This window comes from Mustela erminea, chromosome 2 (assembly GCF_009829155.1).
Source record: "Mustela erminea isolate mMusErm1 chromosome 2, mMusErm1.Pri, whole genome shotgun sequence".
Classification (NCBI taxonomy): Eukaryota; Metazoa; Chordata; class Mammalia; order Carnivora; family Mustelidae; genus Mustela; species Mustela erminea.
The window spans coordinates 19,859,850-19,875,523 of NC_045615.1; the positions used below are offsets into that span (position 1 = coordinate 19,859,850).

A 15,674-nucleotide genomic window follows, 5' to 3' on the forward strand; every position below is an offset into this window, starting at 1 on the left:
TTGAGGGTATGTGTGTGAAGAAAAAAAGGAATCAAGTGTCGGTGTAACAGTTTTCTTCTTTTTCTTTACCCTTTACATTAATAGCAAGAATATTGAGAATTCAAAATTCCAACCAAGTTCCCATAGCAGCACTTAAATGTCCGCACACCACTTCCAATTAGAATTAGATTGTAATGTATCGCAATTTATTCCATTATAATTCGGAGTTACTTTAGAGACTTTAATTCTTTTTGTGGCAATTAACGTTGCCATGGAAACAATCTCTTGCTAATATCGACTTCATCTTCACACACACTTAACCAAAATCCAAAGGTGGATGTGAAGATTTGAGACTGCCCGTTTTATTTATTTGCATTAACTTTTTCAAGGATTTTTCCGAGTATAGTCATTACGTTGGCAGTAAATTCCAGTTTAGCGTAACTTCAAGCTCTCTCTTGCATTTCTGCCTAAAGGAAAACCCGGCCAAACGATCACTTCCAGGTTTTTAAAATTTTATTTTAGAGGTGTTTGTTTTCTGTTAAAAGAGAAGCACCAGCGCTTTCTCCTTTGACCTCTAAAGCACCAACTTTGCCTTCAGGCAAAACGAGCATCTTGGCTTTTCGCGCTCCACCGAAGTCTAGCCTTTTCGGTCCTCGCAGGCTGCCGTAGCCAGGAAAGGCAATCCCCGGTTGCTGCAGAAAAGTGCCACCTGCCTCGGCAGTTTCACTTTCGATTTCTTCCGATCCTCGGCGGAGGCCCGGCTTGGGGGGCACTTGGAGCGGGGGTTTGGATCCCGGCCACCAGGTGAGCCAGGCAGCCGCGCGGGCGGTGGGAGGCCCCAGTGCTCGCTCGCTGGGGGCGGGTTTGGGGAGCGGCAGCCCGGGTCTGGGCCAGGCAGCCCGTGAAAGGCGCCGGGAGGGAGCGCGGACGCCGGGAGCCCGTGGGTGGCGGGCGCCCCCAAAATGCGCTCAGTTCCTCCTGGGCTCCTGGGAAGGGCAGGAGATCTGTGGCCCCCGGCTGTGAGAACCCCTCCGGAAGGGCGTCTAGACCGCGCGGGGACGAACGGCAGCGACCTGGCCCCATCGAGTTGCCTTCCGAGACCGGTCCTGGTTGCCCAAGGTTCCGCGGGAGCCCAGGCGGGAGCCTGCGGAAAGGGCGGGAAAGCGGGCCCCGAATGCGCGGGCCGGCCCCGCCCGGTTCCTGGGGCTCCAGGGCTGCACGGGCTGCATCGGGGTGGTTCCCCGACCCCCAGGAATCAAGAGCGGGACTAGCCCACCTTACCGAGTTCTCAGGTTGCCGACGCCCACGGTTGTAGGTGTTAGGTCCTACCACCCGGGCTTTTGGTCTGTAGGTGTGTGCGCGCTCGCTCCTTACCGGTGTTTTTGTTTACGGTGTCTAGCGTTAGGGCGCTGGGAGATCAGGTTGGTAGTGGTTTAATGTGCCCCCCCCCCCCCAAACACAGGGCTCTTGAAAAAGTGAAAACACAGGAGTGAGGGAAGGAAGTAATATGCACTGAATCCCATCCATACTTTCTTTCTGTATTTTAGTCTCGTGTGTGCTACTTTCCATTTGAGTTAAGACTATTTTATCAGCTGTATAAGTAGTCGTCCACTTTCATTGAAAAGTTCTTCCCCAAATACCATTTCTGATTTTGCGACTTTTGATTGGCTACCTATTCTGTCATTGCGTAGGTCCCATAAATTATTCAACCATTTTCGAACTGTGAGGCATTTAGGGTGTTTGTAAACTTTCATTTGGCTTTAGCATCCCAGGTAATATTCTGATAGACTTTATTTTAAAACTGTATTTCAGATGATTTACTCGGACTAGAGTCTGAGCAAGGAAGTTATTACAATAGATGCTGTGTTCTAGTGAGGTCTTTTTTAGATCTCTACGCCCATTACCTAATTGTTTTCCAGGAAAGTTTTAGCAGTTTACCTCATTCATGTAAGGTTGTGCCTGTTTTTTTGCCAAAAGTGTGATAGCTCATTATGTATTTTATGTATTCCAATAAGCAACATCTCTTTGGATTTATTTTTATTTTTATTTTTATTTTTTTTACAGTGGTGTTTCCCATTTCCAGTTGCTTGAATTTTGTGCAGGAGTGTAGACGATTGTCTTCGGGTGTGTGTGTGTGTGTGTGTGTGTATGTGTGTGTGTGTAAATGCATTATTGGAGTTACTGCATAGGCTGACTGAATGTTACAGCGAGATGATCTCTTAAGTGATCATCTAGCATAACTCCCTTATTTTGCAGATGAGGAGCCTGGGGCCTTGAGAGGTGAAACGATGAGTTCTCCAAGGCACACAGCTAAATTAAGTAGCAGAACTGGGATTAGAATTCAGGTTTCCTGTCTCCCAAGTGAGTACTCCTTATGCTGCATTGGGTGGTCTCTGAGCTGAACTGTGGCATACTTATGTGAGAACCTTAAAAAATGTTGATATCACTTGGATTATTCAGTCCTGTTAGAACTGTACCAAGTAACAGAGGTCGTAATCACCTGAGGAACATAGAACACTGAAAAATGGGAAATTGACCATTTTCATGACGGGGACTAGAAATCCATCATTTAGAATGGTGACCCCTGCAAAATTTTTTGACAGTTGTTTTCACATTCCCTTTCTGTCAGAATAAAATACCTAGTAAGTTAAAATTTGTATTCTGTCATCTGATTAGAATTGAGCTGTTCATTTTCATTTGTTATACCTTGAAGGTTTTAAAAAACTTGTCAATTTAAGACAAAAAGTGGTTTGTTTGTTTGTTTGTTTTATTTAGGGTTTATAACAGTTTTTCAACCTCCCTTGACATTTTGAGCAAGAGAATCCTTTGTTGTGGAGGGCTATCTTTGCGTGGTAGAATGTTAAGTCACGCCCCTGGCCTCTGTGTACTAGCACCACGTTCCTTGTTCAAGATCAGAACATCTCCAGATATTTCCCAATGTCCAAGTTTGCTTATAGGAATCATTTGGGAAACTTTATAAAATGTAAGTTGCAGCACCTCTTGCTGAATAGGAGTCTGAATAGGAGTAGACTATAGGAATCTGCATTTTAACAAGCATCTCCCTTGACTCAGATGCAGCTGATTCTTGTACAACACAGAAACATTTCTGTTTTCTTCATCTTTCTTTTACTGGCTGGTCAGTAACAGAAATATTACTGTGCTCTAGCCATTTAAGTGCACAGATGATTACTGTGCTTGTCACTCTATACCCATGGTTCGTGGGTGGAGGAGAAAGGGACAGGGATTTTCCTTGACTCTGACCTTAGATGCCCCCCCAGGGTTGGCCATTGAGCTTGGGGACCAGGGATACCATTTTCCCCATCTCTGAGAAGCTGAGAAGCTTAGAATTTAAGTGGGAGACTGGTCAGCAGGAAAACTACAGAACAGCCGGATAAGTGGAAGGCAGTAGTGCTAAGTGGAAGGGGGTGGTGCTATGAGTGCTGGGTTTGGGGCTGGAGTGAGAGAGGGGAGGAAGGTAGCCCCCTAGTGTGTGGGAGGAGGGATTGGTAGGGAGTCTTCAGGAGAGGGCTAGGTACCCCAAGGGTCTGAGACGGGAGATTTGTAGAGAGCTGTTCCCCGTGTCTGATGCCCTCTTGGACGCCCAGTTATTAGTCTCGAGCTGCATTTACAAGGGTTGTGATGTTATGCTTCATTGTAATTATTTACTTTTCACATTTTCTTCACCCTAAACTGTAGATATTCTATGAGGAGGTGAAAGTTTACAGGTAAACATTGCCAAGAAGCAAGAATTTGCGTGCCTTCTCCTCAGCAACGTAATTCAAAATCACATTAGATAGATTTCTTAACCTTTGACCACTGTATTTCTTCCCAGGCTAATTGACAGCACTTTGTCCCTTTAGGCATTTTTCCTCCAGTGCTCCTGCTCTCGAGCTGGATCTCCCCTACATCTCCATAGATATCTGTGGCCGTTCCCCACCTGTCACGGGAGGATCCAGACATATTCCAAAGGGCAGCTTTGAAAGGGCTTGGGCTTTGGGACCAAGCCTTAGTTGTGCTTGCCACCTCACAGGGTTACTGTGTGAATTGCTTGTGGATCTCACACAGCTTGGCACATCGTTGGATGAATAAAATTTGGTTCTTTCTCCCCCATTCTTTTACTAAAAAAAAATCTCTGCAGGGCAGTGTGCAGATGTTCTTACACTAGACCTCTCAGTAGCTTCTGGCAGAAAATATACTGCCTTTGACTTAATAGCCATTTCTGAAAATAGGTCATTTAAAACAAGCCTGAGTAGGAGTCAGGGGAGGGAGAGAGGCATAGAGGTGATTATGGCTTTAATTTTCAAGGGAGAAGTTTTATCAAGGTGACCCTGTAGAAAGGAGGCCTTTTTCCTCTTATGTGTTTATGGTTCAAGAGGCTTTTCTCTCGCTTCAGAAATGGTCAGAACTGTGCCTTCTGCCTTAACCAATTTAAAAGATGAACATTAAAATTACGTGAGCCAAGTGATGGGAAAAATTGTGATGTTGAGACCAATTTACTCATACAGAATGGATTTATGGGCAAATCATCAAGTAACGGGGAGTACCAAGGAAGCCTAATGAAGACGAATGTAGAAGATGTGGTCTCCTAGAGTGATGGATAAAATGCGTTTGAAGCAGCCACCCCCTTTTCAAATAACTTCTGAAAAAAAATTTTTCTTTCCAAGAGATTTAGCAGAATGCAGATGCTCTGGAGGAAAAAAAAAAAAAAAAAGAAAAGCTTGGTAGTAGTCTTTCACATGTTCCTGTCTTTTGAGAGCGAAAAGACTAGTACAGAAAAAGTAGAGAATGTGAAAGAGAGTAGTGGCACATTGTAGCAGGTAGAACCAGATGGGGAACGTGGCCGTGTCAGAACTAGGTGAGCTGGTCCAGCTCTGCTCCACGGTAGAGAGCCGAGCTCAGGCAGGTCTCAGCTCAGGACCCTGTCACGTTCCCTGTCCTGTCACTGACATGGTGTTCCCCAGACTTGCCAGGTCAGAGGAATCTGCCGGGCGTGTGCAAACCGGTTCCCGGGTTCTGCCCCAGAACTACCGAATCAGAATCTCCAAGCGAGCCAGTCCATTATGGGTTGGGGAAACCAAGCTGGCGGTTCAAGTCCAAGCTCTCTTAGCCAGACTTGCCGTGCGTGCCAGGAACGTGGCGCCTGCTCCCTCCGTCGGCTGCATTTTGTCCTGTGGGCCTGTGTAGTGTGTTCTCCTCAAATCCAAATGCACTGCTGTGCAGTGCCTTTGCTAGGATTTCTTTCCTTTGGGCCAGTGGGCTGCTTTTTCCTGGAGATGCGTGCTCTAGAGGTCTCTGCTCTGCCAAGCCTGTGCCAAGTGAGCTGCTTTCTCTGTGTGCCACTCTCCGCAAAAATCTATCCACATACATCCAACTTCTAAAAAGTTCTCCATTGACATGTTCTGGGGCTAGCTTGGTAGTGTAAACTCTGAGGGCCTGAGGCTACCTGTGTCTTACTAGTGTTGCACCCCCCCAGCCCCGCCCGCGCACCCGATACTCAGGTGCTGCCGGGAAGTTGGGAGTGTTGAACACCTGCAGGAAGAGATTGATGCTAATTGGAGTGAAGATGTGGTTTTAACGGCAGAGGTGTGATCTTTGATGAGCTTAGAAGCATATTACCTGCTTTCTAAAAAGGTGAAAAAAGAAGATGAATAACATTTTTTAAAAAACAGCCAATACCAGCAATTTGTCTAGGCCTGGAGTCTTTTTGCTGTCATTAGCTTTTAACTTTGGATGAGGTAGTTAGTAATAGTCCTATCAACTAGATTTTCACATGACCATGCATCTTGGTGGTTGTTTTTTGTTTTTGTTTTTGTTTTTTTTAAAACACAAAGTAAAGAGCCAGCTTTGTCTCAGTCTTATACCTAGAAAGCACCATCCTGGGATTTCGCATCTGATAGGAAATGCACCTGACTTAGGAGCTGAGTCTCCATCAGGCCTTCAGAGTTAATAGTCTCTCTAGACCCGTTCAGCCACAAAACAGCTCGTGTTCAAGGCATAAATAAGGCAGTTTGTAGACGAATGGGAAGATTTGTTTGTTTTTACTAAACTCATCAAGAGTACTGAATCTGTTCCAGGATTTACTTTGTAATATTTTTTCTTGCATTCAAAACAGCATAAAGAAAATTGTGTGGTCTGAGTCTCAAATGAATAGTGGTCATGAATAGTGGTCGTCCTGCATAGTAGTTGTAATTCCAGTTATCTACTGAGACTGGAGCTAAAAAAAATAAACTGGCAATCCAGTGGGAAAGTTAAATTAAAATTTGCTGAGTGAAATAATTAGCGGATTGCATTTTAAACAAATCTTTCAAACCTCGGGGAGATGGAGTGGGGAATGGTCCAAAGAGCGGCCCCAAATTCAAGCATACTTCGTGAAATTTGCATTTTCTTTTATTTAACTGAGGCTGCTGACTTTTTGGGTTAAAGAAAATTGTTTTACCTAAATTATAATCACTTTTGTTTACTCACACCCTTTGAGCAAGAGTTTAAATTCTTCTGGATTCCAAGTTCTTTAAGATCAGAACCTGTGTGAATGCCATGTTTTTTAATTTCCCTGAAAATATGTGCAGACATACGCACATTTACTCAAGAAATGAAAAGCCAATAACTGAGCATTCTAGCTTACCCAAACTACCTGAGCCGGCCGATTCACTGTGAGGAAATCTCTAAACGATATTCCTGAAGCCATACTCAGTTCATGGAGTGGATAGACTGGGAGTGAAGTAAGAAGTGCTGTTTATGGAAGAAGGTGTTGCAAAAATTTGGATTGAGTCATTGAGGAGAGTCGTTAATACATTGTATCCATACTGATTTTAAGTGTCACTACTCTATGGCTACTAAATAACAGTGAGCTGAGTTTGACTGAAACAGAAACATTAATTTCCAAAGTTCTTTTGCTGTCAGTTTTCCCTTAAGTAACTACAGTTTTGTTAGATTTGTTTATCAAAGCATTTTGACCCAGATAACTGGTCTGTAACAAGGTGAATTTTGGAAGGAGTGATTGGCAACGATGTATGTTTGATTTGGGTATATAATGCTCTGTCTGTATTTCAGACGCCTATTCTTGAATTTTAAGACTTTTTCTTACTAAAAGGCAACTTACAGAATGGGAGAAAATCCTTCCAAATGACATATCTGGTAAAGGGTTAGTACCCAAACTATATAAAGAACTTAAAAGCTCAACTCCCCAAAACCAAATAATCCAGTTTAAAAAAGGGCAGAAAACATAAGCAGACATTTCTCCAAAGAAGATGTACAGATGGCCAACAGACACATGAAAAGGTGCTCAACATCACTCACCATCAGGAAGATGCAGATCAAAACTACAATGAGATGTCTCCTCACACCTGTCAGAATGGCTAAAATCAACAACACAAGAAAGAGCAGGTGTCGGTGAGGATGTGGAAGAAGAGAGGAATCTTTGTACTCTGTTGGTGGGCATCCAAACTGGTGCGGCCAGTGGAAAACAGTACGGAGGCTCCTCAAAAAATTAAAAATAGAACTACTCCTATGATCCAGCAATTGTACTACTAGATATTTACCCGAAGAACACAAAGGTACTAATTCAGAGGGATACATGCACCCTGATGTTTATAGAGCATTAGCTAGAATAGCCAAATTATGGAAGCAGCCCAAGGGTCCATCAACTGATGAATAGATAAAGAAAAGATGGTGTGTGTGTTTGTGTATGTGTGTGTGTGTGTGTGTGTGTATTCATGTGTGTCTGAAACGGAATATTACTAAGGCATAAAAAAGAATGAAATCTTGCCATTTGCAGTGACATGGATGGAGCTAGAGAATAATATGCTGAGTGAAATAAGCCAGGCAGAGAAAAATACCCTATGATTTTACTCATATGTAGAATTTAAGAAGCAGAACAAACAATCAAAGGGGAAAAATAGAAAACAGACTCTTAACTATAGAGAACGAACTGATGATTACCAGAGGGGAGGTGGGTGGGGGTGGGTGAAATAGGTGATGGGGATTAAGGTAGGCACTTGCTGTGATGAGCACCGGGGGATTAAAACAAAAACTTAAAAAAAAAAAAGACTTTTTCTTTATCTTATAGAGTGTATATCTGCTCTAATAGAGTAAGTAAAAATCTCAGGCTGCATTAGTAACCTTCAGGAGGCTGTATAAGTTTGATGTAGAGCACAGGCTGGTCATCCACTTACTAGCTATGTGACCAGAGCAGGACCTCTGTGTGTCTGTCTTCATCTGTGAAACAAAGATTAAAAAACAGTACCTATTGTGGAGCATAACAAATAGCATGGAGGACATGGGGACTTAGAGTGGAGAAGGGAGTTGGGGGAAAGTGGAAGGGGAGGTGAACCATGAGAGACTATGGACTCTGAAAAACAATCTGAGGGTTTTGAAGGGACGGGGGGTGGGAGGTTGGGGTACCAGGTGGTGGGTATTATAGAGGGCACGGATTGCATGGAGCACGGGGTGTGGTGCAAAAATAATGAATACTGTTATGCTGGAAATAAAAAATTTAAAAAAAAAATAAAAATAAAAAAAAAATAAAAGGTATGTACAATCAAAAAAAAAGAAAAAACAGTACCTATCCCATAAGGTAGTCAGGTTTAAATGGATTAATATATAAAAAGTGCTTAGGTAAGTGCTGGCATCTAGTACACTCAGATGTTAGCTTCGATTATCGTTATAATTAGTTTCAGAAACACTATTTTGGCATCATTTTGTAAATATGCCTATATCGTATAACATAGACTTTAAAATATGACTGTTTCGAGCTTGAATGTTGGTTCCATCCCATTTAAGGGCACATTTCTTTCAGCTTTTTGTGCTTTTATTTTCATTAGCAGAATGGAGATACTATGACTTTCTTCTCAGGGTTCGGAAGATTAAATGGGATCATGTTTATAAAGATCTTAGCAGAGGGCTCAGTGTAGAACGAGCGCGCAGGAAATGATGGAGGTGGCAGTGGTTGTAATGGGTATAGTGACCGTGTGGGAGGCAGTAGTGACAAGTGATTAAGAACGGGGTCTCTGTTAACACAGGGAGCCACAATGAAGCTGTGTCCAAGCTTGCTGTGGGATAACTGAATGAGATCATGCAGCTTAGTATCTGGCTGATAGTAAGTCCTGGAAACATGCTAGCTGTCATGTTGTAATAGTAGTGAATAATGTTGAGTGTCATACGTGGCCCGGTGGTACGTGATTGCCTATAAATATGGTAAAGGCTGCAAGACTTCTTTTGGTGAATAATTAACTTTTGTCTTTGTTGCTCCTTTTCAGATTTTTGATCAGGATTGTTAAAATGAGTCTACGGAAGCAGACCCCCAGTGACTTCTTAAAGCAAATCATTGGACGACCAGTTGTGGTAAAATTGAATTCTGGAGTGGATTATCGAGGTAATATTTTCATGCTTTATCCTCACTCGTACAACTAAATGAGTAAATATGACTTAACTGGTTTTTATCAAGCTCTTAAGTGTACCCAGTTTGTGGGGGGGCGGTGGGAAGCATTGGTTACCAGTAGTCTTTATGCCCATTTCTTTTTCTGACTCTGAGATGGTTCCCTTTGGAGGTAGGGTGGATAGCGGAGTGTGTGCTCTGACTTCCGGTGTGATTTGTGTGACTGTTGTCTCGTTGGTGACTGGAGGTGTGTGTCCTTGTAGTAGCCAGGATTCTCAGTCACCTCAGGCACGAATAACTGGAAGCCGAAGAACACTTGGCACAGAAGCCTTTGTTTTTGCCGAAAATATTTAAGGTTGATAAGCAGCTATTTAGATAGTATCATTTTACAACATGAACTTCCCACTCTTATGGAATGCGTGCTCTCCAAATACACCTTCCCGTTCTTTTCGAGAATGCTCTTTTTAAGAGGCTGTGACACTACTGAAATTAAGTTTGTGGGAGGAATGGTATCAAATCCCATTTTTTAAAGTTACTCAAATACTCACATCTTCCCAAACTCAAATACGTTAATTACCTGGACTATTCATGAGTACAGATTACGAATTCATTAGCAAATTGGTGTCTTTTTGGTGTCTTTTCTGAATGAGGATGGTAGTCTTAAGCCTTTTCCTCTTTCCACACATGCAAACTTAATTTTCCTGAGAACTTCCTCTGTGTCTAGTGTGTACTAATCATTTCAGTTTCCAATTTATCTTCACATAAATCCTTTGAGAAGTCGGTTTCTCCCCACCTAGTAAAGGAGGAGCTAGGACTCCCAATTCAAGCTTGGCTAAAAGCCTGGTTAAGAAATCACTCTGCTCTTAGTTATTGCTTTAGTTTCTTGTCATCAGTGACCTATCTCCAGTTTAATTTGATTATTCTAGTGGAACTAGTAGATTATACTGAAATCTGAGCTATGAAGTCTCTATATACTACTTCCCACCCATGAACTTTTGATGAGCCCAAAGGAGGTAACAGACTTCTAGAGATTTGAGCACATTCAGCAGTTGGTTTGGGTGGAAACATTGTGTTCAATGTCTTCTCCCAACCTACTTCACTGAGGACATCAACCAGCCTAGCCTGACTTTTTCTCTCTATACTCATTAGGGAGATTTTTTTTTAATCTGTAAAGGTGGCATATATGTTTTTCTTTTTCTTTTCTTTTTTTAAAGAATTTCAAAATAAATAATGAAGAAAAGTATACAGAAGAAAGCAAAGTTTCCCCAAATTCTTCCATCCAGAGACAATCAGGCTTACCAGTCTGGACCTGTGTCTGTATAAGCATAATTTTATATAAATGGGATCAGCTGTACCTATACCCCGATTTCCTTTCTCTTTTTACATGGAAAGAACGCATTCAGTTCTCTGACAGTATAGAGTTTTTCGTGCTGCAAAGAAGTGCCTTATGTGGATGAGCCACAGTTTTGTTTTTGTTTTTAACCAGTTTTCCTATTAATGGGCTTGTAGGTGTTTTACCAATTTTTTGCTATTTTTGAGTAAGCACCTCTGCTCCTTTGACATGTCTCTTGAGCACTTGTCCAAGTATTTCTTTAGAATAGATCCCCCCCCCCTTGGATTTCTGTATTAACGAGCATGCCCAGTGGCCCTCCCCTCAGGGCAGATGGGCTTATTCTTTGTATTCTCCCAACCCTTGTATTAGGCTTGTTTTCAACCTTTCCATTCTAACTGGCAACAAGTAATAGTTTCATTTCATGTCTGTTTCTTTGTTTACTAGTGAGGTCGAACAGGCTTTCACATGGCTTGTAACCATCATGATTAAATTAAAAAACCCTAGCAATTTCTCTTGTTTAAAGAAAACTTCTTTTTTTCCTGTTATTCATAGCAATTTATCCCCTAGAGATGGGAGGGGGTTACAATTCCAACCTCCTGGACTCTTGTTCTCAAAACAACCTTTGCTAGAAGAATAGATATGTTTTTATTAATGAATATTTCATTTTGAAATGCTTTGGGTTAACTTTGAAACATTTGCGTATCATCTTGCAGAAGTTTCTTGGGTGCTTAGGATTGTGGTTTAGAAGTAAAATAATACAGCAGGAAATAAACTGAAAACTTAGAGTTTAAGCTTTCTTTTGATGGGAAATAATTGTTAGTAATTGTTCATAATCTATTCTGATTCTTTGAAAGTGTACAGCTTCTAGCAGAATTCCGTTAGATTAGTGTCGTGTGTTCTCATTACACACACAATTTGGAAAAGGAACGTTTTTGTGTAGCGGGAAATGGGGGCAGACGCAGGGGAGTGAGGAGCATATTAACGAAGTAGAAACTAAATGAAGCTATCGACTTGGCTAATTGACTCAAACTTGCAGTATTTGTTTTGCTTGCTTTTTGTTTTCTAGAAAATACCACATGGAGTCAGAGACCCAGAGGCTTATATATTTCCATCTCTTGAGAAAAATTATTGGGGCAAGTTTTGCACAATAACAGAGTTAAAAAGATTGACTCAGACAGTTTCCTTAAAAGCTCTTTAGAATGTTTTTGGCCATTTTTCTCTATCAGTCTGGGTTCAAAACTCTTCTAACTGTAACAAAACAGGAAGGGACGTGTTACAATGCAGTATGGTGCTCTGTCTTCTAAAGCCGCTCTTCGCAGGAGTGACAGCTCTCAGATGTTCCTTCGGGAGCACCTGCTGTCTCCTCTCCTATTATTTTAGCAGATTGTGGCAACTTCCTCTGAGCCCTGGAGTACATTCATCTGCTGCAGTAGATGTTGGGAAAGAATGCAGTAAATCTGCCAGACCCATATTTTACCACGTGGCTAAAGAAGGAAATGCCACCAGAAGCCAAATGGTCATTTGTCCCCGCACACGTTGCCCACTCCCAATTTTAGCTTTCCAAGAATGGTGTGCTGTTTGGAATATGCTCGTTAGGTGACTTCTAGGAAGGCTTTAGAACTTGCTGCTGTTATCACACATCCCATGAAGCGAGTGATAGTCTGATGTTTCTCCCGTCAGCGGTGGGTTTGTGACTGTGTTCGCATTGGATGCTTCTTCGCTGTCACTCCTGTTGGCATCGAATGAAGCCGTGGAGTTTCACTTTCAGTGTGAATTTTTGTATTAAGTATGTAAGAGCTAACAAATCACGAGATTGTCAGCTCTAAGGTGTACCCTGTAATTTTCAACTCTGATGTGCCTTGGATATCTTCTCTTGGACTAAATCTGCCTGCAGGGGTCCTGGCTTGCCTGGATGGCTACATGAATATAGCCTTGGAGCAGACAGAAGAATATGTAAATGGACAGCTGAAGAATAAGTACGGCGATGCATTTATCCGTGGAAACAATGGTAAGATTCTCCCATCATACAGTTGTGCGACATCCAAAAGAGGCATTTTTGTTGTTGTTTATAATTGGAATCCCCAGCAGATTTTCTGCATAATTCAGAAGTTTAGTTTTAGTCTTGCCTCATTTATTTTTAACTTCTTCAATCTCAGGTCTTCACTGTGACCAGTTTTTTGTTTTTTGTTTTAAGACGCTTCATGGAATTTTGGAACAGACATTCTCACCTTCCCTCTCTTTACTGATGAGGAGCTGAGGGATGTTAGGACACTGACCCAGAGCTCCAAATACAGTTTGTTATGTTCCTCCAATGCTGCCTCCCACATTGGAAGTTGGAGCTATAAGAGTGGCCACTGTTTCCCTGCTATCTTTGGTTTGCGTCATTTGGCGGGTAGCTTGTCCTGATGGTCCTTTCTTTCTTCAGCATTCAGATGCTTTTTGTGGAGGTTTGCATCCCTTCATTTGGCAAAAATGACAAAATAGGAAACACGATTCTAAAGTTACTCCACTTTTTAACAGCTAGTATGTTGCTGTGATTATTAAGGTTACTCTTAAGTACCTTGCTTAAAAAAGTGATCAGTGAAAAAAAAAAAAGTGATCAGTGAAGTCATACTTGAATTTCTCAGGGAGAAGGGAAAAAAACCTCAAAACTGAAGGAATTATCCCTTGACCCATCCCCCATCCCCACCTTGGGGCCCATCCCCAAATGGAGCCTTAGGGCTCTTGCGTTCCAGTTTTTTACTGATGTGAATTCTTTAGTTCTCCATAATTTCTTCATCCCCCTTAACAGTTGGATCTCGGCTCTGAACTAAATATTCTATCTCTGTTCTTACAGTACCATGTTTCTTCATATCCTGTCTTTGCATGCATCTTTTGCTGGCTTTATATTCCTTCCAACATTTAGAATTCCTTCAATTTTTTATATTATTATTTTACTCCCTCCATTTACTAGAAATGTTCTGTTGTTCCCTATCTGCAGACAGCTGAGAGCCCCAGTCACCTGTAAGTGGTGACAGGCTAGATCCTATCCCCTGCACACTGCTTCTTGGGCCTGTCCAGTTTCCCAGGCGTGTCTCTACCATCATTCTGCTGCTTCCCTTCATACAACTTTTTCTGTGATGTAATCAGTGGTAGTTACCTGTAGACTCCCAGATTCACATCCTTGTCTCTTAAAAAAGATCTTGTTTAATTTGTGCTGTGTTCTTTGGTCAAGATACTTCTTTAACGTTCACTTTGAACAGAAGTGTCAGAGTCTGAGGAGGGCTGGGAGTGGGAAGAGAGGAACACTTCTGTGAAAGCCTGACCCAGACTCACCTAGTTACTAAGTTTTGTCTTATTCTGAAGTACCACATATCCTAAAGAGTTCAATTTGGGTGCTCACAAGCGGACTAGCCAAGCAAAACTTTGGAGAACATTGAAGGTTGATACTTTAAAAGAGAACTCAGAATAAAGATTTTAGTACTTAAAACAACTCCCCAAAACCCCCAAATTCCTCAGCTCTTATTTATCCTGTTGTAATTAAAATATTGGACAGTTTAGAGTTTATATTGGAGAGATAGATGAAAATACATTTTTAGTGTTAATCTGAGGTTTAACCTGGTAGATTTACTTTACTACAAGCAGAATTATTATAATTATAAAACATTCTTATATTCCAGAGATTTTCACATCCATTTTTTTTACCTTCCCGCTTGCAATTTACAGTCCAATGTATAGCGAACACTAGTGCACAGTCCCATAAGACGTCAAACCCAGGCCTGGATTCATCAAATCTAGTTTTTTTAGTAGTCCTAGAATTTATTGTTTGGTATGGAAATTCCTTTTCACTTTGTAGAGATGTTAGGCCTAAATCTATTTGCTTTTACAGCTTGCTATTGTGATTTTTTAAGCACAGTGTTTTTCAATGTATTTATTTTTTTTTTCTTTGCCAGTATTGTATATAAGTACACAGAAGAGAAGGATGTGAAGACACCAGGAGGACAATACTTTTCATACTTGGATATATTTTTTTATGAGGTGTTTTTTGTTTTTTGTTTTTTTGTGTGACTTATCCTGTTTTATAATAATTGGTGATTTTCACTGACACGCAAGTGAGAGAAGTGCACAAAATCGTGGCTGTAGTTGTAAAGCGCTTCTTCCATATTTAAGTTCCAGGCATTTTCTTTTCCCGCTGTGTCGGCGTGCAGAATGCAAAAGAATAAAAAAAAAAAGTAAATCCATTTCTCTGTACGTGATTTTTAACTCAAGTGTCCAGCAGTGTCACTTGGATTTGCTTTACTCGCTTGTCTGATGAAAGGATGCGTATGAGGATCCTTAAACCATTTTAGACCTGGCCTCCTTGGTAACATCTTCTTCGGCTTGCCACATGAAGTGCTCGAGGAGAGGCTTCTGCAGAGGAATCCGGTTTCGGTCTGAGGCGGAAAAGGGTTTATGAGGTCAGAAGTTCAGCCTCTGATCCTGTTGTCACCTGGATAGAAAATAGAGCTGGGGATCTAACGGTGGCACTTCCACAAAGGGAGCGGGGATGTGCATGGAGTTGGGGAGAAACTCCGAAGGTTAGCCATATTCGGGTTCGCCCAGAGCGAGGTCAGTCTGCAGTGGCCTTGCACCTCCTGCGTGGGCGGACGTGTTGGATTTTCTTGCCTTCTCTCGGGAGCCTGGGCATGGGTGTCGTTCTCTGATGTTTACGCAGCCCAGGATGGGAGGAGCCAGTCCCGCGCACACAGCTGTCTGGCCCTCGTTCAGGTTCAAGCAAAGCCCGGACTTTGTAAACTTCCTCAGGTTCCAGTGGCTTCACTGTGACTGGGAGAGAATTTCTCCTCACCCCCCTGCTCAGGGAGGTGCTCCTGGGCAGCCTTTTTCGAATCTGAGCCACATTAGAGTCTGATGTTGTCCAGGAGCACAGCACTGAGCGTTCACATTGCTTGGCACAAGGAGGTTGCTCTGCGTTCTGTGACTCCTGCTGAGAGGGTTTTCACGGTTGGTTAA

At 42.1% G+C, this 15,674-nt stretch overlaps 1 protein-coding gene across 2 annotated transcripts; it reads left to right on the forward strand.

Moving 5' to 3' along the window:
* Positions 1-654: 654 nt before the first annotated feature.
* On the forward strand, positions 655-14,901 carry LSM6 (LSM6 homolog, U6 small nuclear RNA and mRNA degradation associated). 2 transcript variants are annotated; one of them, XM_032332443.1, is made up of 5 exons: positions 675-783; positions 2,236-2,340; positions 9,234-9,349; positions 12,580-12,693; positions 14,618-14,901. In XM_032332443.1, exons 3-5 carry the CDS (start codon positions 9,256-9,258, stop codon positions 14,650-14,652), a joined length of 243 nt encoding a protein of 80 aa, XP_032188334.1. In that variant the 5' UTR covers positions 675-783; positions 2,236-2,340; positions 9,234-9,255; the 3' UTR covers positions 14,653-14,901. The 2 variants fall into 2 exon arrangements, with proteins under 2 accessions (XP_032188335.1, XP_032188334.1); XM_032332444.1 differs by lacking the exon at positions 2,236-2,340 and having other exon boundaries at positions 655-783.
* Positions 14,902-15,674: the final 773 nt, after the last annotated feature.

Bases quoted from the DNA above. Each gene is read 5' to 3' on its own strand.
- LSM6 (XM_032332444.1), top strand. From the start codon at position 9,256: ATGAGTCTACGGAAGCAGACCCCCAGTGACTTCTTAAAGCAAATCATT. The intron at 9,350-12,579 runs GTAATATTTTCA...ATCTGCCTGCAG, and splicing joins TTCTGGAGTGGATTATCGAG to GGGTCCTGGCTTGCCTGGAT. The intron at 12,694-14,617 runs GTAAGATTCTCC...TTTCTTTGCCAG, and splicing joins ATTTATCCGTGGAAACAATG to TATTGTATATAAGTACACAG.